The sequence below is a fragment of the Barbus barbus genome (assembly GCF_936440315.1).
Source record: "Barbus barbus genome assembly, chromosome: 18".
NCBI lineage: Eukaryota > Metazoa > Chordata > Actinopteri > Cypriniformes > Cyprinidae > Barbus > Barbus barbus.
The window spans coordinates 20,869,272-20,892,438 of NC_136746.1; the positions used below are offsets into that span (position 1 = coordinate 20,869,272).

The 23,167-nt window shown below is 36.2% G+C and overlaps 2 protein-coding genes across 3 annotated transcripts; both read right to left on the reverse strand.

Annotated features, from left to right (window-relative positions):
• Positions 1-517: 517 nt before the first annotated feature.
• On the reverse strand, positions 518-8,277 carry LOC306884288 (golgin subfamily A member 5-like). 2 transcript variants are annotated; one of them, XM_079440029.1, is made up of 13 exons: positions 8,102-8,277; positions 6,626-7,276; positions 4,710-4,883; positions 4,075-4,294; positions 3,833-3,956; positions 3,516-3,719; positions 3,266-3,433; positions 2,372-2,500; positions 2,119-2,217; positions 1,777-1,999; positions 1,354-1,459; positions 1,198-1,261; positions 518-1,067 (listed from the first exon to the last, which is right to left on the reverse strand). In XM_079440029.1, the coding sequence occupies exons 2-13, from the start codon at positions 7,263-7,265 to the stop codon at positions 987-989; spliced, it is 2,232 nt and encodes a 743-aa protein (XP_079296155.1). In that variant the 5' UTR covers positions 7,266-7,276; positions 8,102-8,277; the 3' UTR covers positions 518-986. The 2 variants fall into 2 exon arrangements, with proteins under 2 accessions (XP_079296155.1, XP_079296154.1); XM_079440028.1 differs by having other exon boundaries at positions 4,710-4,928.
• Positions 8,278-9,677: 1,400 nt separating this feature from the next.
• LOC306884064 (RNA polymerase-associated protein RTF1 homolog) lies at positions 9,678-23,031 on the reverse strand. The gene is made up of 18 exons (XM_079439711.1): positions 22,894-23,031; positions 21,088-21,198; positions 17,167-17,317; positions 16,867-17,071; positions 16,149-16,266; positions 15,946-16,057; positions 15,530-15,671; positions 14,969-15,146; positions 14,735-14,817; positions 11,618-11,705; positions 11,406-11,513; positions 11,215-11,292; positions 10,987-11,108; positions 10,845-10,902; positions 10,682-10,759; positions 10,483-10,581; positions 10,286-10,400; positions 9,678-9,926 (listed from the first exon to the last, which is right to left on the reverse strand). The coding sequence occupies exons 1-18, from the start codon at positions 22,975-22,977 to the stop codon at positions 9,820-9,822; spliced, it is 2,037 nt and encodes a 678-aa protein (XP_079295837.1). The 5' UTR covers positions 22,978-23,031; the 3' UTR covers positions 9,678-9,819.
• Positions 23,032-23,167: the final 136 nt, after the last annotated feature.

The following is a 23,167-nucleotide window of genomic DNA, read 5'->3' on the forward strand; positions in this document are numbered from 1 at the left end:
GTCTGGTGATAAAATTTGTGACCACCATTTTACACCATTCAGTGTGTATATATATATATATATATATATATATATGTATTATTTATATAATAAATAAATAACACACTAGCATTCAATTATTTCTCAAGCACCAAATCAGCAAATGAGAATGATTTCCTGAAAGATAATGATGCTGAAAATACAGCTTTGCCAGCACACGACTACTTTTAAATACATTAAAAAAGAAAAACAGTAATTTGAAATTGTGAAATATTTCACAATATTACTGTTTTTACTATATTTTTAAATAAAATGCAGCCTTGGTGAGCATAAGAGACAATCAAAAATCTTACCAACCCCAAACGTTTGAACAATATCATGTAAATCATGCATGTATAATTTATTAAAATTAAATATTAAAGTATGCGTGTTATTTTTATTGTAATAAAGAATTCTAAAATATAATATATTTACTGTAGTAACTTTTTTCTCATTATCACCACTGAGTACTTCAAAAGATAGAGAGTCACAAAAGCAGCTGGGAGAACAAAGATTATGTCCGTGTTAATATTTATTAAGATAAATCTGCTTTACAGTGTGGGGAATACAATCTGTTATTTGCTGTAACAAAAATAGTCATGATTACATTTGCGTGAAACAGAGATGAATAAAAGACAAAAGATTCTCAATTGAATAAAACCACACCTTTAAATTACATCTTAAATATTTCCCTTTATACTGTTCTTAACACTCATGCCAGATTTTACTGAAAGCATTCAATCATGTAAGGGCCAAAACAGAAAATAAATGAGGGGAATGAGGGGAAATGAGAGAGAAACAGAGTAACAGAGAGAAAGAGAAACAGCATGTCTGTGCAAATAAAAGTAAAGAAGATGAATGCATACTGAGCCACAGTACAGCAGCCTGAAATTTCCCTAAGCTTAACCTTTATTAACCCTTACTCATTTCAAACAGGTTATTATGCGTTGTTACAGGTGGAAAGTCCTTTATCGCCCATCAGGATGATTGTGATGCATCTCAGGTGTGTATGTCAAAAGGACAATCATTACCCAAAGGTGTAGTAGTGCCTGGATAGAAAAACAGAGATTATGACATAAACACAAACTCATCCAGTTTTCCTTAAATCTTTTAACTCTTCATTTCAACTTATTCAAACTTACTCAATATTCCTTAATGTGCTGTATACTGTATACTCACCATATAAATAATAACAAAGACCCTGGCCATGGGGTAACGTCTGAGAAAGATTCCTAGACGTATACTGGAGGAAAAAAACACATTTTAATACTATTGGGACACTGTAAAATAAATTTAGCACACACACAAAAAAAAGATTTCCAGGGACTCAATTACCTGAAGCGGTCGATGGAGCTGGCCGCTTTACGAACCTTCCCATACACTCCTGTACCCGGTCCGTCTGCATCATTAAACAGGATTGGAGTGTTCCTCTGCCTAGCACCTACATACACAAAAACAGTCACACACCATCATGTTGGGCTTCAAAGCATCAAGAGTTAAATTATTCTACACAAAAAGCTTGAGTTGAGTGGTTTGATTCAGCGTTAATTTTATTATTAATATAATTTTTTTTAGTTTTTATTAATTTGAATGAACTTTTATTTTCTTTATAATTTTACACAAAGTTTTATTAATTTTGCTGTGTTTACACTTTTAGTTTTATTTGTAGTTAATGATAATAACCTGGTTTGATTTAAAAAAAAAAAAAAAAAGTCCCATAAAATTCTTCTGGAATTTCCCATCCTGCAGTGCACTCACCTGGTCCCTCCATGGCAGCCATGTTGATGTGTGTGCCGCTGTTCTGACCACCCTGCAGGCTCTTCAGTTGCTGTTCCAGCCTCTCCAGCTGAAAGACTAGAGAGCTTTTCTCTGTGCCAAGGGCCTCTAACATGGTCTGCTTCTGAATCAGTGTCTCTGTCAGCTGGTGCAAACGGCCCTCCAGCTCCACCTGACTGCTGTTGCTCAGAGCCTTGTTGGTCAGCTAGCAGAGGAATTGTAAAATTCACCATAAAAAAATCAGAATATTGGAACAGGTGCACAGGTGTTTCTTTTAAAAATATTTTATTATAAAACCTTAAATTACTATTCCTACATGGGTACCTGGTTTCTAAGCTTTTGGATCTCATCTTCTCTGTCTTTGACGCGACCCTGAAGGGTGATTTTAGTTCGATGATGCTCTTCCTCAATGTACTGCTGTTCCTGCATTAAAATGTATCAACATTTGCTCATTATTCAGAATATTTTTCTTTTTAAAATAAAACAATGTAACAAACCACAATATACCCCCTTCTACAAACTTGAATGTGTCTCAAGTTTACTCTTTTTTTTTTTTTTCAAAAAAAAAATCACGTACCTGTTTGGATCTCTCCACTTCTGCATCTGTTTCCTGTTTGGCTCTGATGTGCTGGGCATTTTGTTCCTGTACTTCTGCCAGCTGTTCTCTCCAGTTTTCGGTCTCTGTGAGTGCCTGGGTTTCCAGATCCTAGAGGAAACACGAGGAAAATCAAATATGCAGCGTGTGCTTGTACCTGTGTTACAGCTGGCTAATATATATTTCAAATATTCATGACATATTTCCAACGATTTTGCAGTAGATATTGTTTTTGTATTAATATTTTAATTAAGAGAAATAAAAACCGTTTGATGTCTCATCATAAAATATTTTAGCAGAATGTGAGTAAATAATGCTATTTAATTCTATGTATTATCACAGTGCTTCATATAATTGAAAATAATTAGATCAGATTTTTAGTTGGGTTTATTTACTATAGCATAATCAATGCATGTTTTTTTCATGTTTTTAATTACATCAAACATTTATTATATTTCCAATGATTTTTCTGGAAATTCAAATGTTAGATTTTGCTGGAAATTAACACATTTTTTAATTTTCAAAAAAAAAAAAATGTAATACATAAAAATTGAACAAAAACAAGAAATAAGTAATTGTTATTTAGTAGCATGTATTACTATAGTGACGCATATAAATGTAAATAGGATTTTGAGTTGTGTTAATTTAGTATCAAATTACAAGCGTTTTACCACTTATGGTCTTTACTTGCAAAGAAACTATATTTTGGTCCTTCAGCCTTCAGTAATTTAAAAGCAAAGACAAAAATATGAATACACAAAATATATATATATATATACACAATCAAAAGGCTAAACAATATCAGGATTTTAGGCCATATAACCCAACCTTTAACTCTACACTGAGATGGTATATTTTGTAATCTTGCATTTGTACCTGTATCTCTGTTCGTAAGCTCTGTATTTGGGCCTGTAGCTTTTGAATCTCCTCTCTCTGCAGCTCTTTCTCATGACGGAGCTCTTCGAGTTCAACTCCAGTCCCGGCCCCCTCCAGCACCTCCAGACCTGAGCCTTCCTTCAGACTGCTGATCAGCTTCTCCTTAGACTGGAGGAACAACAACCATGATCCTCCATACACTTATCAAACAGAGATAAAAAGTTACATGAAAATAAAGAGAGAATGATACCTGTAATATGCGTGAGGCTTTGTTTTTGTAGTCTTGTAGCTCTTGTTTGGTGTACTCTGCTGTGGATCGGGCGCTCTTGACCTGTTGAAGTAGTTCCTCAGCTCTTTGTTTCTCTTCCATCACCCGACGATCTGCGTTTGTTAATGACTCCGCCAATTGCTGCCGCTCAGACTCCACCTTCGCCAGCCGTGTTGCAAACTCACCCTGTGAGAAAACAGCACGTAATTAAGATCAACCAGATCCATCTTTTTATCTCTAGACAGAGTTTGCCACATAAATTCTGGTTCTGTTTGTTTCTATGACACCTGTTAACTCACCTGCATCTGTCTGTAGCTCTCCTGTTCTCTCTTCACTGCTGCTTCTGCGTCTCTTACTCTGTCCTGTAGGGTCTGTAAAGTCTCCGACTGAAGACTGCTTCCCTCACTGTGATCATGAAGAATCCTAAAACATAAAAAAACAGAGGCTGGTTTATTCAGATAATAGAAGATATAGATAAACTTGTCTCTAACTAAACAAGAAGTGTTCTCTTCTGCTTCCGTGAATTGTCAAAGAAACCCACCTGACCCTCTCGTTCTGAGATTCCTCCAGGGCAGAGCTTCGGGCCTTCAGCAGCTGATCTGCCTCGTCCAGTCGTACTTTAAGGACCGCCAGCTGACCGTCTTTTGCAGACAGGGCTTCTGTGAGGTCATCAACCTGGGCCCTCAGCTCTCGAACCGTGCGATCAACACGAGACTGGTCAGAGTTCCACTTTTCAGCACGAGCCCTGGAAACGTTCACTTCTACAAAAGTAGAGGATTTTATCATTTAATGGCTTCCTGAGCTTTTGTACTTCGTAGCAGTGTTGTTATTGTTAATTAAAACTAAAACTATTAAAATATGTATTTGTTAATTAAAACAAAAATCTGAAATAAAATAAATATTAGATTAAAAACTTGAATTGCTCTTTTAGCAACTAACTGAAAAAAAATTTGTAGGTGGAAGTAATTAAACCTGATAAAACCCGAAATAAAAATAAATTAAATCTAAATAAAACTAATAAAAATGAAAAAAGCACATAAAATAGAATTAAAATGAAACCTGAAATTATACAAATAAATGCAAAAAATTGAAATGTTAATAAATACTATAACAGTATATATTATACTAAAAACACATTTATAGCATACAGTTCTGCAAACAGTCTCACTGGCTCACCCTCTTGCATGTTTTTGGCTCTCTGGATTAGAGAGGCCATTTCCTGGTTGAGAGAACAGACTTCATTGCGTAAAAGCTGGTTCTCGAGACGAAGGTTGGAGATCACCTGCTCTTGGCCCTGCTGCTGCTGCTGCTGAAGCTCTTGAGGTGGGATCTCCAGTGCTGGCTGGGCCTCTGCGGGAACATCCAGCTCTGGATTCAAACTCTCATGAACATCAGCTGGACAGAACATATGAAATAAGAAAGTTCAAAGAGGATGAACTACATGTTATCAAAACAGTAGTAAAGGCGTGTATCTTTGAACACTATAAAACTGTTAAATGCAAACTTTAACAGATCTTAAAATTAATATTAATTTTTCATACTGTAACATTGTGATGCCTTTATTCATTTTTAGCATTTAAGTCATTGATTTTTGTTTTTACATTAAATATATATTTGACAAAATAGTTAAAATAGTATGCATGCCATTTTATTACCATTGACTTACTATTATAGCTTTGGTTAATATTTTGAATTAGATTTTGTATTAGCAATTTTATTTATCTAGCATTTTATTTAGCAATTTAGTTTTAGTAAATTTGCTGTTTTTTATTTTTTTTGTCTATGTCTATATACAGTCATGGTCAGAATTATTGGCACCCTTGGTAAATATGATCAAAGAAAGCTGTGAAAATTAATCTGCATTGTTAATCCTTTTGATCTTTTTTTTAAAAAAACTCATTTTTTAGTTTCATCTGACCATAGAAGCCAGTCCCATTTGAAGTTCCAGTCGTGTCTGACAACTGAATATGCTGGAGTTTGTTTTTGGATGAGCTAGGATAATTTTTCTTGAAGCTCTCCCAAACAACATGTGGTGATTGTAGGTGCTGTTTGACTTTTTTTTTTTTTTTAAAGGTTTTCTGACCCCGAGACTCAACTATTTTCTGCAATTCTCCAGCTGTGGTCCTTGGAGAGTCTTTAGCCACTCAAACTCTCCTTCTCACCGTGCATTAGGACGATACACTTCCTCTTCCAGGCAGTTTCGTAACATTTTATGTTGATTGGAAATTCTTAATTATTGCCCTGATGGTGAAAATGGAAATTTTCACTGCTCTAGCTCTTTTCTTAAAGCCACTTCACTAATTTGTGAAGCTCAATAATTTTTCTTTGGTTTTTCTCATTGTGATGGATGATTAAGGGAATTTGGGCTTTGTTTTCCCTCCTATTTATATTTATGTGAAACAGAAAGTGATGGCTGGATAATTTCATGTTCATAATCACCCTGGAGTGCTCAAAATTGTGAATATGAATGGGAATATACTTCAGAGATATTTTACTCATAATAATTTTGTCCAACGTGTATTTGAGAAAAACATTTATTTCATAATGAGATTTTCCCCCATTTTCGATTGTTTTAGTTCAATGAAAGGTTAGATTTTTGTGAATTTTTTTAAATAAAAGATCAAAAGGATTATTAATGCAGGTTTATTTTCAGAGTCAATAATTCTGACTGTAGTTTTTATTTATTATTATTACTTATCAGTTTTAGTTTATTTAGTTTTAGTTATTTTACTACTTCACATCAAACTAAACAAAAATGAAAAATACTGCCTACTAGCTGAATTAAATAACATTTAAGTTTGCTGCCATTTCATCTTCACAGGCTATTTCATGGCAAACAAAGATTCAATGCATTTAATTAAAATTTAACAAAAAATAAATAAAATACACAATTTTGCATACACATACCATCTCTTTAAAAAAATCTTTAATTGTACTTGCAAGACAAAATAATATAAATATTATAAATATCAGTTTTTGGGAGTAGAGCAAATGTTATTAACCTGCATTGATATATATTAAAAAAATAGGCAAAATTTCTTGCTCTCAGATCAATGCAATGAACCAAATGATGTATGATGTATGTTTTGTACCTTGGCTTTGGTCTCTGTAGCCATCCTCGGTTTTAACGCTGTGTGAGCTGTTTGAGAGAGAGCTGTGGCTGGAATTTCTGGAAAGGCCCTGTGTTGATGACGGGGTTGCAGTAACAGAGGGGCCCATCTGCAGGTCCCCGGTCACAGAAATAGGGGGCATCTGGGTCTGAGCTGACCCACCTTCTGGACCCAATACTTTAGACACTGTTTCTCTTCGGACCTCCTTTCTTTCGCTCTGCGGTGGGTCTGAACTATTCAAGAAGTCAAAGAGCAAATCATCGTTTACTTCTGGCTTTTTGGGTCGCACAAAGTTGGATGATACCTTGCTGCTAGAACCCAAAGGCGTGGTGCTGGAGACATTAGCTGTACCGGCCAAAACCGTGGTTTTGGATTTCTTTATGTTCCCAGCAGCTGCGGAGATGAAAGATGAAGTTTCATGGGATGAGGAGGAGATGGAGTTCCTGTGCTGTTGGGTGGAGCTGTAAGCAGCAGAGTTGTACTGGACTGAATCTGTGGTGTCAGGGCTGTTGTCGGACAGGGAGGACTTCTGAGTGTTTTTTATCAAAGCGCTGGCTGCACCCTGGTCCACTTTATTTAGGAAGTCCTCTGCCTTCCCGGCAAGATCAACAAGCCAAGACATCCTGAGATCTTCTGGAAAAACATGCATGCAGAGATGTTAAAGTGATGGCATGCTTGCTAGCCTGTCACACCAGTTTCTTGCATTCAGAATCAGAATCAGAATCAGAATGAGCTTTATTGGCAGAAGCTCCACAGTGCAACAGAAAGACAGTAACAGGACAGGACACAGGTAATAAAAACAAAATAACAAGAAATAGCCAATAACCAATGTACAAAGCAGCAAAAAAAAACCTATACACCTAAACACCGACATTCAATAACCTAACTACATTTTTGTGCTTTTAAATTATAATTTTTCATTTTTATTACAAAAACAGAACATTTTCAAACTAGAGAGACTAACACTGAAGAGTCATATCTGTAATATTTGACTTCTTAAATGCAAACATAAGCTGAAAACAAAACCCATCCCTTAAAATACACTTCACATCCAGAGTTTTTAACCTCCTCTCAATAAGGATTAATGTTTATAGTCTCTAGAATGAATACACTTATAAACTGCATTTCAATTTATTATACTAAGCATATTCCATCAATATTAGAATAGAAATATTAGATAGAAATGATTCATCTGTAGTTGACATTCCTTTATAGTTCCCCCTGATCAATGTTTGTTTACATATTGCATACAAATGCGTATAACAGTGTGTATTCACACAAAACTGGCATCTGTCACTTTTAAATTACTATCCGCTACATTTCGTCTAGCTATCGATTAAATTGCACTTGTTAATTAGTAGTGTAAATCCTCTAAACATGACAGTACAGTGCTAAGTATTACATGGTCAGCTTCACGTCTTCTGCCCAATAACTGCATTTAAGGTCATATTTTTGTACCTGAAGGGGCTCTCGATCTCTCAGAAAGCGGTAAGTAAATCTTGCATGGACATGTTTTGGAGGATATCAGGGGAAATTGTGTCTACTGGTCCCTCGATCGCTAATCGGTGATTGTTTTTATCCTGGTGCTCATCCTGATCCAGACCGACGTGGACCAGGAACTACACGAAGGACCCATAACAGTGCGGCCTGCACAGTGCCTGACTAGAAAAGGTTAAACGGTGTTGCTGTGCCTGATTGTAATTGGGTCAGTACTCTTTTAAATATATAAATAATATAATACAACATAATGCCTCTATGCATTCTTATCATGCAGTTATTTTTCGTTGCCCTATTAAATGTATGGCGATAAGTGATAAAACATTAAACTCACAGTTTAAAAGTATGAAAATCATATTTATTCAAAATCTATTACCTAATTTTGATAATAACTGAATATATGGCGAATATTTTTTCTACTTTGACATTTCATTTTCAAACTTAAACTCAAAATATTTCAGGTGTCTGCTTTCTCTAATCAAAATGTTTCAAACAAAACATTTTCTAGGGATATCTGTACAGGTAATTATTTATAAGTTTTTACTGCATTTTCAATATAATCCAATATTATAATAGTGTTGTTATATTCCTTTTCTAACACAAGATTTTCTAAATTAAAACTGAAAGAACCATCGGAGCAGTAAATACACAAACACATGAATTATGAAACAGTTCCTCCTTTATTCAGCCGCTCTCACTCAAGATTGCTTATTTACAAGGCATGCCACAACGATACGAGAACCGACTAAAAGACTTCATCAATAATTAATGATCAATAACACTTACATCAGCTCTGAGGGAGACAGAGGAATATGGAAGGGAAAAAAGAGCAGTAAAAACAAAAAGATACATCAATTCTCAAAGTTGTCTTGTCCATGGCAGACACGTTTATTTGATCATTGTCTTACATATTTAGGGAGTGTGATGGCATTGTCAAACTCCCTCTCTGATTGGTCGGCTCCTTGGCCTCTGAACCAGCAAGCAGAGTTAAGCAGGACTAGCAACCCAGTACATATGGGTTGGGGGAAGAAAAGAAAATGCTTGTTTAAAAAAAAAAAGCTTCAGAGCGTTTTCAGGAGGAACGAGGGAGCGAGGCAGACCCAAACACATTATTGACAACCAATTACAACTTTCCAAAAAACCCAAGATTTGTGTTGTCTTTTTTTAATAGTGTCCTTTAAGATTTTCAAGCTTGATCACAAGCTTGGATATAAAAGGGCTGTTTCTGAGAGGGTCTGAGAGGAACAAAATATGTTGAATACACTGGTACGAAAAAGAAGAATCAGAGGTAACGCATTTCTGTTCTCACGTCTGCACACGCCGTAAATAACGCAGAGGACTTTTCATCTCTCAAAAAGTGACCCTTCGCAGGAAAAGACCTGAAAGTTATCGTTATTCATCAATATTTCCTCTTACAAACAGGTGAAACACACACACACACACACACACACACACACACACACACACACACACACACACACACACACGGTCCCAGACACGCTCAGTCTTAAAGGTATGCACTTATTCTTTTCTCTTTATCATACACTCTCTTGCACACACACACACGTACATTCACATACTTTCCCCAAACACACTCACACACAGGGGTGGCCGCAGCTGTAGACCCCCAGCACTGGTGTCCAATCATGCAGGAGAGGATTAAAAAAAAAAAACGTAGGTCAGATGAGTCCTCGTCTCTTCTTGTAGTCCTCCAGGTTGAGAGATCGGCGTGGTGCTCCATCTTTAACAGGTAATGCATTCGAACTCACCGACAAAGACTTTGCTTCTGTGGATGATTTAAATAAATTGTAGATTCAAAGACATTAGATCATAGGATCAGAATCATATACACATCTGTTCAAAAGTTAGGGGTTTGATGTTTTTGACATAAATATCTTAAAAACAGTAATAGTATACTGTTACTATTTCAAATAGCTTTTCTATTATAATATATTTTAAAAAGTAATTTATTCCTGTGATAGCAAAACAGAATTTTCAGCATCATTACTCCAGTCTTCAGTGCCACATAATCCTTCAGAAATCATTCCAATACACTGATTTGATGCTCAACAAACAAAAAACCTAATATTTTACTTTAAAATTTTTTTAAATCAAATATGGCTATTAGATCTGAGACAAACTTACCAGCATTAGGAACCTGCAGGTCAATTTTGACATCAAAGTCATGAACTTTAAAAAGGTCCTCTGAGAGGTCACTGTTTGGCTTGGTAATGTCTTTGTCTTTCTGGCTAGGCTGGCCCTGCATAATAAACAAATTAAGCAAGTGAATTCTGGGTCAGAACAGGCTCGTGTTGCTGTGGGCGTGTTTGTGTGCGTGTTACCTGTATATTAGCCTGCTGGCTGTTGTCTTGGCCTGAACCTGAACCATACTTCTGGTTGAGATGAGCTAAAATTGCAGCATGGACTGAAGGATCTCTCGCCTGAGGAAGAAAGAGAGAGAATTCAGTTTTTTCAAATGACCAAAAAAGGATGAGCTTAAGAGCGAAGGAAAACAGCATAGCTGACAGAAAGATGCCTCACATTGGACACCATAGTTGGTTTACACTGCCGTCTGGTGAAAGGATCCATCTGCTGGTTCTTCGCGTTCTGACCCTCTGCCTGAAACACAACCAAGAAATTTCAGATCCTTAACAGCTCCAAAAAAACAAACAAACAAATAAAGACACCTGAGAGGAACACCTACCACCAATGCCTTCTCTGACTCCACAATGTTCCAACTCCTATTCCTCTGGTTGATATAGCTGGAAAAGAGAAAAACAAAAAATGATTATGAAGAGGACAAGTTAGAGGTTTGAGGTCAGTAAGATTACTTTCACTTTTCTGACCTGATGGCAGAGATATTTTTGGTTCTCTGTCTGTCAAGTGCTTCTGCCCTCTCCTCCAGCTCATTCAACTGATCTTGCAGCACTTTCACCTTCTCTCCATCACCACTCTCCTCAGCCATGGCCTGCACACACAAGTTGTGCAAGATTAACATGAGATTTCAAATATGCGCTCAAATAGAAACAGACCCCAATTATCTACTTGTCATGATATTTTAGAAACATTACAACCTTCTCTTTGAAAAGTTGTGTTTTCTTCATGGCATAGTTTGGTGGAGCCTTTCGGAATCTGTCTTTTTCTTTGACAATCTGTATTAATAAAAATAAAAAAATAGAACCACATTGTTATACATTGATAAAACTGACAACCAACGAAATAGCCTATATTAAATACAACAGGAAACGACATCAATGTGACATACATCCTCAATGTCTTTGTCATTGAATTTGTAGTTGACCGCCTCCTTGATGGACTGCTCTTTTTTGCCAATCTCATCCAGAGCAGGAAGCTGCATTCCTGCTAACATCATCTATGGGGCAGCAATAAGGTTACTACTGGTCATGCACATCCCATAATGCTAAAGGTTGACTGCAATTCTACGATTAACCTAAAATGCATCTACACGAAACTTACCGCCTCTCTCCATTTCATGAATTCGTTTTCAGTGAACTCCTGATTGGACACAAACTCAAGTCTGAAGACCCGTGTGTCATTTCCATGTCTGCAAGCATGCAATAAAACATTACATAATTTTGGAAGACTAAAGGCTTTTTCACACTGAACGTGAAAATTTGGTGCGAATAATGCTTTTGAATCAAAACAACAGACCCCTATGGGTCTATTCACACCAGGCACGACCATTTGTGGCACGAGATAGCGAGAATTTTTATTTTTTATCCTGTGTGTTGATTCACCAACCCCCCCCCCCCCCCCCCCCACTATAATGGGCCGTCCAATGGACCCTTTTCACAAGACTGTGATGACATGTTTCAATGTGATGACGTTTCCAACATTTTTTGTACAAAATTAATGTACATTTATAGCACTATACTTTTGTATTATATTACCTTTGCATTAAATTACAAACAACTAGTTAACGCTAATGCGAGGGTGTTTCAAATACAGCGTCTATAGGAGTGACAGCAATATTGATCTCTCTTCTGACTTTTATCAGTCCCTGTTTTTTGGGGGGGGAAAGTCTTAAAAACAATATTGTGGAGTTTTTTTTTTTTTTTTTTTTGCTATTTAAGTAAATGGGAATGCAAAAAATATATTTGTGATAGTTTCTCATTCACTACTATAGAAGTTTACCCAACTGTGATATATGAAAAATGGAGATGTGAAAAAGGTCCATCAGATTTGAGCTTAGATCACGTGCCCGGAGCAGCGGCTGTTGCACAAAAGGACTGGAGTGGCGGTGCTGTTTCGAAAACCAGTGTAAACAAACACCGAAGGAGAGTATGCCGGAGAGAGTGGACGTTGAGTTCTTGTTATCACTGGTATCAGAGAACAGATTTATTCACACGTGTTCTTTATACAGAACATAATTTCTATTAATTATCCACTAAATTATGTGATCTGAAGAGCACTGTTCTTTCACATGCGTGACTGTGATTGATAGATCAAGAGTGAACGCGCTCTGACTCATATCTCCAGCCCTTCCGTAAGAAAGAAAAAAAAAAGAAATATTTTTCTACACATGAAATATGAGCAAATAGACATATGATTATGACAATATATTTTCTGTATGGGTTTTAATGTACACACGTGGTCAGAATTGTTGGTACCCTTGGTAAATATGATCAAAGGAGGCTGTGAAAATTAATCTGCATTGTTAATCCTTTTGATCTATTACTTAAAAAATTCACAGAAATCTAACCTTTCATTGGTGAATAAAAATTTAAAATGGGGGGAAATATTATGAAATAAATGTTTTTCTCTAATACACATTGGACACAATTAACGGTACCCTTTTATTCAATACTTTTTGAAACCTCCATTTGCCAAAATAGTATACACCTGACAAGAGATCATAAACCATTCCTTCATCCAGAATCACTTCTGATCCTTCAGTTTCACAGCTCCATGACGGTGCTTCTCCTCTTCAGTTCACCTCACTCATTTTCTACAGGGTGCAGGTCAGAGGAATGGAATGGCCAGCAGAAGCTTGGTTTTGTGCTCAGTGACCCATTTTTGTGTTGTTTTTGAGGTTTGTGTTTGGATTAGTGTCCGGTTGGAAGATCCAAACATGGCCCGTTATAAGATTTCTAACAGAGTCAGTCATTATTTTTTATCTGTTGGTATTTGATAGAATCCATGATGTCATGCGTCTAAACAAGATGTCCAGGACCTCCAGCAGAAATATAGGCCCACAACATCAAAAATACAGCAGTATATTTCATTGTACACATGGGGTACTTTTTATCCCGGTGTTCATCAAACCCATCTTGAGTGTTTGCTGCTAAAAATATTATTTTTTTTTTTTAGTTACATCTGACCATAGAAGCCACTCCCACTTAAAGTTCCTGTCTTTGGCCACTCAAACTCTCCTTCTCACCATGCATTAGGACGATATATACACACGTCCTCTTCCAAGCAGATTCATGACATTTTCTGTTGATTGGAACTTCTTAATTATTACCCTGATGGTCGAAATAGGAATTTTCACTGCTCTAGCGCTTTTCTTAAAGCAACTTTCTAATTTGTGAAGCTCAATTATCTTTTGCTGCACATCAGAAATATATTCTTTGGTTTTTCTCATTGTGATGGATGATTCATTTGGAATTTGGCCTTTGTTTTGTTTTCCCTCACATATATTTATGTGAAACAGGAAGCCATGGCTGGATAATTTCATGTTCATAATCACCCTGGAGTGCTCAAAATTGTGAATATGAATGGGAATATACTTCAGAGATATTTTACTCATAAGAATTTCTAGGGGTACCAGTAATTATGTCCAACATGTATTTGAGGAAAAACGTTTATTTCATAATGATGTTTCCCCCCATTTTAAAAATGTTTTATTCTCCAACGAAAGCTTAGATTTTTGTGATTTTTTTAAATAAAAAGATCAAAAGGATTAACAATGCACATTTATTTTCACAGCTTTCTTTGATCATATTTACCAAGGGTACTAACAATTCTGACCACGTGTGTAGCTCATGGTATTTTCTTAACAATAAAGGATGTTTATGACAAATGATAGCAGGTGTCGCGTTCAATCCATTATAAAATATACAAAGAGAGCACGTCTGCCTATTACAGAATCATAATCAACTTTTGATCACAATGAGAAGTTATTTCAAGCACTCAATGATGGTTTTAAGTGGGGTTTAACTAAAAACATTAAAAAAAAATCTTTTTTTAATCACAAATTTTAAGTCTAGATAGATGCTAAATTGTACCTCTATTTATATTTTAAGATTTATTTTTATAAGCATTATAGACAGTTTGTATTTGTGGTGTAGAACCAAACTTTATTTATCTTAATTTAATGCTGTATATTTAGCAGCGGAGGATGTTAAATCCATATATGAGATACATATCTGAGGAAAAATGCACTGTTGGTCGGCACCATCTAGTGTGCCGGCATGAATTAGCAGAAGGCGATCAATTGAAAAGTAAGTGAAAGGACCATTCGTCTGCGATTTGTCACGCTTTTTTGCATCGCGCTCAGTGTGAAAAGGCCTTAAGAGATGAACGTATATATATATATATATATATATATTTAGTTTTCCAGTGCAAACGTACCGGAGCTGAAGGCCTTTATTTGTCCGTGTGGACCCCAACTGATAAACTTTAGCCGTCTCCACCACATCAATGATTTCAGCCACCTGCAGGATTTCATTTCAGAAATTGTCCATCTATAATTCTGTATATTGCACCTTATATCTTAAAATGTGTGCTTTCAGGTTGCATTTGTTTGTTGTGTCACAAAAGCTGAAAGATGTTTAACATGAAAAGGATGAGAAATTTTTCACTGACCCGATAAACAGGCTTGCTGCTGCTGTTTCCAATGCCAATTCGAACAAAACAACCAGTGACAGTTTTAGCAAAGAACGGCATGTGACACCAGCGCTCCAGCTTGTGCCGGGACAGCCGGATCCGATTCAGTTCATCTGGTAATGACACAGGCTGTGACTTGGGCGGAGCCTCCTCTTTCCTAAAATACAGGTGCATAGTTGATAAACATGCATGTATTACATGCTAGTAATGCTATATATGTATATGTATGCATGTATGTGTATATATAAAAAATTATACTGGTTTCCAAAAAAAAAAGAAAACCTAAAACAAACTGTTTTTAACGTTGATAAGCTGAAATGTATAACAGGAATAAGTTGCATTTTAATTTATAATATTTCACAATATTACTGTTTTTGGTGTATTTCAAAAAACATTTAAGTGGTAGTGTATATCTCTATAAGCACATTTTTAATGACCATGCAATTATTTATTTCTATTTTTAAACTGATAATGCAAAATCATTTTAGCGGTCCAATTTGTTACTCAATACTAAGAAGGTTAACGTCATCTAATACTTACTCATCCTCTTCATCAAAAGATGATGATCTTGAGCTGCGGTCACTCTTTACTGAAGACTTGTCATCATCATCTTCCTCCTCCTCTTCATCATCTGAGTAGACCTCACTTGTCTTCAGTGGCTGCCTTTTGGAAAGGAGCTCAGCTGAAATGTCAAATGTTATAAATCAGACACTGGCAACACTGGCTATGGAATACTAATTTTCTGCACAGTACACTTTATTCTGCTTACTGTATTTTTTTTAAAGAACTGCGAAACAGTAGGCACTATGCCCAAGAACTGTTTCAAGCATTAGAATGCTAAATTGTAGTTGCATCGTGCTGTACGCGAGTGGCATCTATTTATCATGAATTCTTATTTTCATTCCCAGTGTGTTATTCAACATTGTTTGATTAACAATAAGAAATTGAAAACTTACCAGTTCTGTTTTTTCTCTTCTCTCTTTCTGCTTTCAGCTCTTCCATGGCCTGTGACTTCTTGTCCAGCTTCTCGTCTCTCTTGATCCGTCTCTCTTTGTTATGGGACATCACCTGCATGAACAGCAAGAAAAAAACACAAGTGTCAGACCATATTTGCATTTATAATTTTTGGAAGGACTTATTGACTACACCGTTTACTTACCACCTGAGTGTCAGGGACCTGAGACAGTTTTCTCTTCTCCTGCTCCTCCTCCTGTTTCTTCTTCTTTTCTTCCTTTTCTTTCTTCTTCGCTGTCTTCAGTTTTTGCTTGATTTCAAACCTTGGGAGAAATGCATTGGTCATTAATTGATAAGCACAGTTTCTTTAAAAATTATTTCAATTCTGCCCTCATTCATAGCTAGATGTTGTCGTGTTGTTATTGTAAAGTAAAACTAAAACAATTAAACAATTTTCAGCAACTGATATCTAATGCATTGGCTAATTTTAACAAAAATAATTTTTGATCATTGAAATAAATCTGAAATAACATACAAATTTGGAAACTAACTGAAATAACTAAGTACTAAAATGTCTAAAACTTAAATTAAATCAAATTAAAGCTACATAAAATATTTAAAAACAACAACACATATTTACAAAACCCTAAACTAAAATTAAAACCAAAATTTAAAAAACAAAAGCGAATTCAAAATATTAACAAATACTATTTAATAGTATATAAATAATAATAACATCACACCGAAAACAACATGGTTAATATTGCAATAATTTAATGCTCTTTTTATTTGCAATAACCCTTTCCTAAAGACCATGTAATTTAGGCTAATTTCTCAGTTCCGGCTTTTCTTGTAAGTGTGAAAATGGTAAAACAAATTCAGACCTTGATTGCTCAAGATATGAGCTCTGAAATTCTTCTCACCTCCTCTTGAGGACTTCTCTCTTCTCTATACGGTTAAACAGCTCCTGTTCTCTTTCTTTTTCCGTCATCTGCTCCAAACGGGCCCTGTCCTCCTCATCCCCCATTAGATCGTCTCCATAACCATCGCGGAAAACCTCATCCTCTGACGAGGAGTCAGAATCCGAGCTGGAGGATGAGCTGTTACTGTCGGAGTCTGACACCTCACCTTAAAAAACGTAAAGCAGGGTGAATCAACTTTACTGTTCCAGTTCCAGTGCTGTATTGGAAAACAGCATTACAGAATCCAAATCGCTGCCTTACCCTCCTCTGGAGCCGAACTCTCTGCTGAACTGTCTCCATTTGAGCTGCCGGATGAAGCAGTCTTGCCCTTTCTCTTCTTGACTGTGTTCTTCTTTTCAGGCCCTTTGCTAGGCTTCCCTTTCTTTTTGGTTTTAGTGCCACCAACAGTCCACTAACAGATCAATAGAACACAACGGTAACACATTTAATTTACAAGCACCTTTTCACATGAACACTAAGGATTTCTTTCAGACCCATAATAAAAGCATTTCAAATAAGCAACAGCACAGACTTCACCCCCCCCCCCCCCCCCCCCCAGTTACACGCAAAACCACAGCTGATTCAATGGATTAAGTCTTGTGGGATTTCTACAAGTCGCTGTATGTTTTGCCACTGAAATGATCAAGATCTAAAATGACAACTGTACTTTACTTGCTTTATTAGTTAAGGAACTACTATTTAAATAACCACAACTTCCTGAAATGTGGAGATATGCTCTCTCATTATACCAGATCTCTCATTATATTTAATGTACATTCTACATGAAATAGTCTTCAATCAATGAAAAAAACAATATAGCAACAAGCAAGCCTCAGGTTGTGGAACAAGTTTACTCTCCTCGACACATCTCAATGGTAACACTTCTTTTTAAAAACGTTTTATATCATAATTTGCTTTTATTGCTGAAAACTTTATAACATTACTACATTAACTACCAGTATGATTTGCAACAACAGTAGCTTAAATCAAAATCAGTACCAAAACTATCTGGCTATTGGTTGGCATTATTTTCTTTGGAATAATATACTATGAGCCACTCAAAATATGAGCAGCAACATGTATTAAGAAAGCAGGCAACACATTACTAAAAGGTTTATTTTGGAATCATAAACTAATATTAAACAAAACAAGGCATTATTTACTAACATGGATTACCAACAAAGAATATTACATTTCTAAATTGAAATTAACCAAGATTTATAAATTCTGTAAAAAAATGACTGTTCACTGTTAGTTCATGAAAATTAATGCATCTCACTAAAGATAACAAATTGAACCCATATGGTAAAGTGTTTCCAGAATTATAACTGGGCTCAATTAGGATTTCAACTAAAAAAAAGGGTTTAATCTCATGCCACACGTTCGAAATTGTGTATTTCCCTACCATACATTATGCAAAAAACCAACAAAAGAGTGGTATGTCTGAAAAAGCACAGAGACGACTTTCTATTTCCGGCGTGATTCTGAAGTGCGCAATCGATGGACACGAACACTATCCCATGAGGCCACGGGAGAGAATTTATGAATGCCAGTGAAACGACTTAACTGATGCCGATAGGTCATGTGACAATAACAACATGGCGTATATCTGAATTTCATTCTTACTACCCATTAGGGATGCCAATGATTAATCAACAAGTGATTAATTGTCGTTAAGAGGTGTTATCGATTAAAGCTATGGATGGTCGATTAAAGTGCCCCTATTATGGATTTTTGAAAATTACCTTTCATGCAGTGTGTAACAGCTGAAAACATGAATGAAAACATCCTGAAAAGTTTTAAATCTGAAAGTGCACCGTGTATAAAGTTATTGTCTCTGAAAAGAAAGAGCCAACTCTGAATCATTGAAATTAGTTGTTTTTAAAACGAATCCTAAGCAGTTTCATTTTGACGTGAACATGAAACATTAGCATATTTCCCGCCCGCTTGTTGTGCGCGCTGACCTGGGAAAACTTGATTTTCGCGTTGGTCTGAATGAAAATGCAAATTCATTCTTTGCCACTAGGTCCCACTTTAGGAGCGTTATAAGCTCACAAACACTGCTTTAAATGAAATCGACCAATCACTGCAAATTAACGTCAAGCAAAGGAGGGGTTTGGAAAAATGAATCGTTGAGCAAATAAGGTAAAAATAAATGCATATCATAAGAAAATGAAAGGTTTTTTTTTTGATAGGTCAGTAGGTAGACAGGAAACAAAGTTGGAGAGAGAGAAGGGGGATGGGAAAGGTCCGCGAGCCGGGACTTGAACACAGGATGCCCGAAGCACAACGGCGCTGCATGTCGACGCGTTGACCACAAGGCTATCGGCGCCGACATGAAAGCGTTTTTTGACCTTGTATGCATGTCAATCTGTTGTTGGGGACTCCCAAAGAAAGAGGGCACAATTTTTATTCTCGCTGTAGTATTGTTGCTGCCGCCAGCACCATGTCCTGGAGACAGTGTGTTTTGTTGCAAAAGCAAAACTACTTTGTTTGGGCTTCCAAAAGAGGACACAACTATAAATCAGTGGTTAAGTTGTATTTACAACACTGTTCCAGAACAGTTCAACCCAAATATTTGAGTGTGTGCAGCGCATTTTACAGAGGACTGTTTCCTGAGCCTGGGAGATTTGCCTACAATGTCAGCTGTGCACAAAGGCTGTTTCTATAAAGTGGGGCAATTCCAACTTTGTAAGGACTTAAAATTTACATTAAAGGAATAGTTCACCCAAAAACGAAAATTCTGTCCTTAATTACCCCCATGTTGTTCCAACCCTGTAAGACCAAGTGATTAACATCATGTTGACAACTTAATGTGTGGTGGAATAGAATTTTCTTTAACTAGAGGATTAATAAAGGAAAAGTTACTTGAATCATGTTGTAGATACATTTTCAAGTTGACTACTTAATCTTAAAAACAAAATCGGTCAAACGTTCTGAATTTTAAATTTTTTTTTTGCTATATCGCCCAACCCTACCGTGTAAATACGTTGCATACATGGTTTACGTATGTGATACTCTCCAAAATGATGCTATGGGGTGACAAGGAGGAGATGAATTGTTGAATAAAGTTGTTATTTCGTTTTCTTTGCTTACAAAAAGTATTCTCGTAGCTTCATAAAATTACAGTTGAAACACTCAGATGTCACATGGATTGTTAAAATAATCTCTTTGCTATGTTTCTGAGCCTTGATCAGATGTAAGGACCCTTGCTGTCTATGGGAGGGTCAGAGAGCTCTCGGAATGCATCAAAATTATCTTAATTTGTGCTCCGAAGATGAACGAAGGTCTTCCGGGTTTAGAACGATACGAGGGTGAGTAATTAATGACAGAATTTTAGTTTTTGGGTGAACTATTCCTTTAACATTTATGGTAGGGATGCACGATATTATCGGAATCGGCCGATAATGGCTTTAAATGTAAATATCGGCATCAGCCCGATATGAAAAATTATGCCGATATGTCTTACCGATAAGAGGAATACATTAACTCACATATGCTCAGGGTGTGCTAGCAATTAGATCACGTCAACATTGTGGCTCATTTTTTAAAAAGTTTTGTCTGAATGGTGATTGGATTTACTGTTTTGGATCACTGCATTTAAACTGAGGAAGCGTGTCGGTGTGTGATAGAGTAAACAGTAATAGGACGTGCTGCGGCAGCCTCCCCCGGGTCCTAATGCCCGCTCAGTAAGGAGTTTTTATTCCATAGGGCCTATTGGCCTACTCCTAATAAAATTAAAGCAAAATTCACAAATAATATTTAGAGTGTGTTTCTGATTAAATAAAGCAGTAATTGATGCCATAAAATCATGACTATATTTTGATTTAAAGGTCAGAAGCTATAGCTTACATGAAAAAATAAAATAAAATCACAAACATGACACTTAAGTTAAATAATTTTATATGTACTGATTTATTCATTAATGTGAAGTTATATTTTTTAAACAAAATATGAGCTCTAAAAGATTTTCAGAATTTTTACAACTCTTTTGCTTTAGACCATTTACAAATGTTAAATCATAAAATAAAATATTAAGGTTTCCACTGCATCTTTCTGAATTGAATTGATATTTCTAGACAGTTCAAGCAAATGTACTGAATATCCAAAATGTTTAATTGCACTGAAAACATCCAAAATAAATCAGCACCAACATTTCATAATAATAGAAAGGCTTTATACCTCATCATCGCTGTCTGATGTCTCAGAGTCTGTGGAAGCGGCAGGTTTACTAACAGGCTCTTCCTGTTCATCAGAATCCACACGCTTTCTCTTGGCAAGAGACAGCAGCTCCTGCAAAAAGCAGAGGAAGATTGACAGTTACAATTTTTCCAAGCACCAATTTATATATTTTTTGTACTTGGTGAATCCCTTTTTTGCTGTTCATTAAAAAACAAGAAAATGGTCAAGCTGTCATAATGTAATCTATCCTCCTCCACAAAATGTTGCTTTATGTTTAAAGCTTGTAGTGCAGGTGTGGTGGCAGAAATAATGCTGTACAGCTATTATGAAGAACAACAGCAGTTGTACAATTATTTTAATGAACCTGAATAGTGATATGTGAGTGTTTATGTGCTAATTTTATCCTGAAGTACTAGAACACATAGCACAGAGGGATTTGCGATAGCTATAATCCAACACTCTTAATAACAAGCTACTATATGGCTAAATAGAGCCTAATGCACAGATGTCAAACTTCACTGAGTGTGGGGTTTATAGTCCAATTATGACCTGTGATTGAGGGAAATTGTACTTATTTAATCTGTTAGTATTCATAACATTTCAGTTTTTCACTTTTGAAATTCTCAGCATATTATATGCCTGCAATATCAAGTGCATGAAATTCAAAAAGTACTTGAATTTCTATATAGGTGTCAGTAATCACACTGCTGTTAGTGTTTGTGTTGTGCTCTGTTTGTCTGCTAGCTGGCTAGCTCTGTAATTTGTCAACACCATTGAAATGAAAATGAAATGCACAGGTTGTGTAACTTAAAAGAAGCCAAATATTTTACAAAGCATATTTATAAGTCTATTTATTTATGTATTTGTGTTTATTTATTTACAAAATAAATTCAGTCTTCATAAAAGAAACTATACATATGCATTTTCAATTTTAGGATGGGGTCCCTCTCACACACACACAATTATATTTTGTGGTCCTTGGCTAAAAGATTGAAAATCCCTGTCACAAAGCAACTGAAATTTTCAATTATTTATTCCTTGCTATTTTTGATTAACTCAAAATTGAATGTTTCTTAAAAAACTAAACAAAATGCGCAAATGCTACTAATGACTAAATGAACTGTCAGCCCTACATCCCAACATTAAAACATTTTAATTTTGCTTAAATCAGCACAAATCAAATTATTATTCACTCATTTTATTTACTATATCTACTATATTAAGGAATGTTTAAAACTTTACAGAAAGCAACTTTAAAGGGAAAAAACAATGGCCAAATTACCATTAAGTTAGCCGTTTTCAGCACATCATAAAACACATCTGGTTTGAACTCTTTTGACAAAACAGTAAATTTTATTATTGAACGTCCCCATATTTGTTTTCTTTTCATGTATCATGTGACCTTTAACTGCCCAATTAAAAAGCTGCTTTCTGGGACGTGTTTTAGAACCTTCGGTCCGCTCTAGTCTCTCGTCATATTTCTACAGCTACAACAGAAATAGAAGTTTAGCCGCGGCGCTGTGACGTCATGAAGCAGAAAAGGTTCTAAACGCACGCGGCCACTTTTGTAAAGCTGAATTACCCGCGTGCTGCAGGCGGCAATAAAAAGCACGTAAAATATGTCAAATTCAGGTTTATTTGTCTCAAAACCAACACGACGCCACAAAACAGGGCCCTGCTAACCAGCTAGCTTTCCCACATCAGTTAGCATGGGACTTCAATACACACAGTTCTGACACCTTAGTGCCTCAGAGATCGGTAAACAGCGAGGTTTTTGGATCACATTCACATGAATGATATTCCTACCTGATCCAAATTATCATCGCTTGCACTATCCTCCGAGTCAGAGTCAATCACGACCCGACCTTTCCGTTTCTTTACATTCACCATGGTTAGCTGCCTGGCTCCCCTGTGTGTGTGTGTGTTTAAACAGCAGCGCCGCACTCCTCCACACAAAGGCGCTAGAGCTGCACTACGCATGCGCACACGTCGCACTCTTAAACATCGACTACACCAACAGGATCGGAAATGCGCTGTATCTAACAATTATGCATTATCTGTATACGTACAGTTTGCGAAA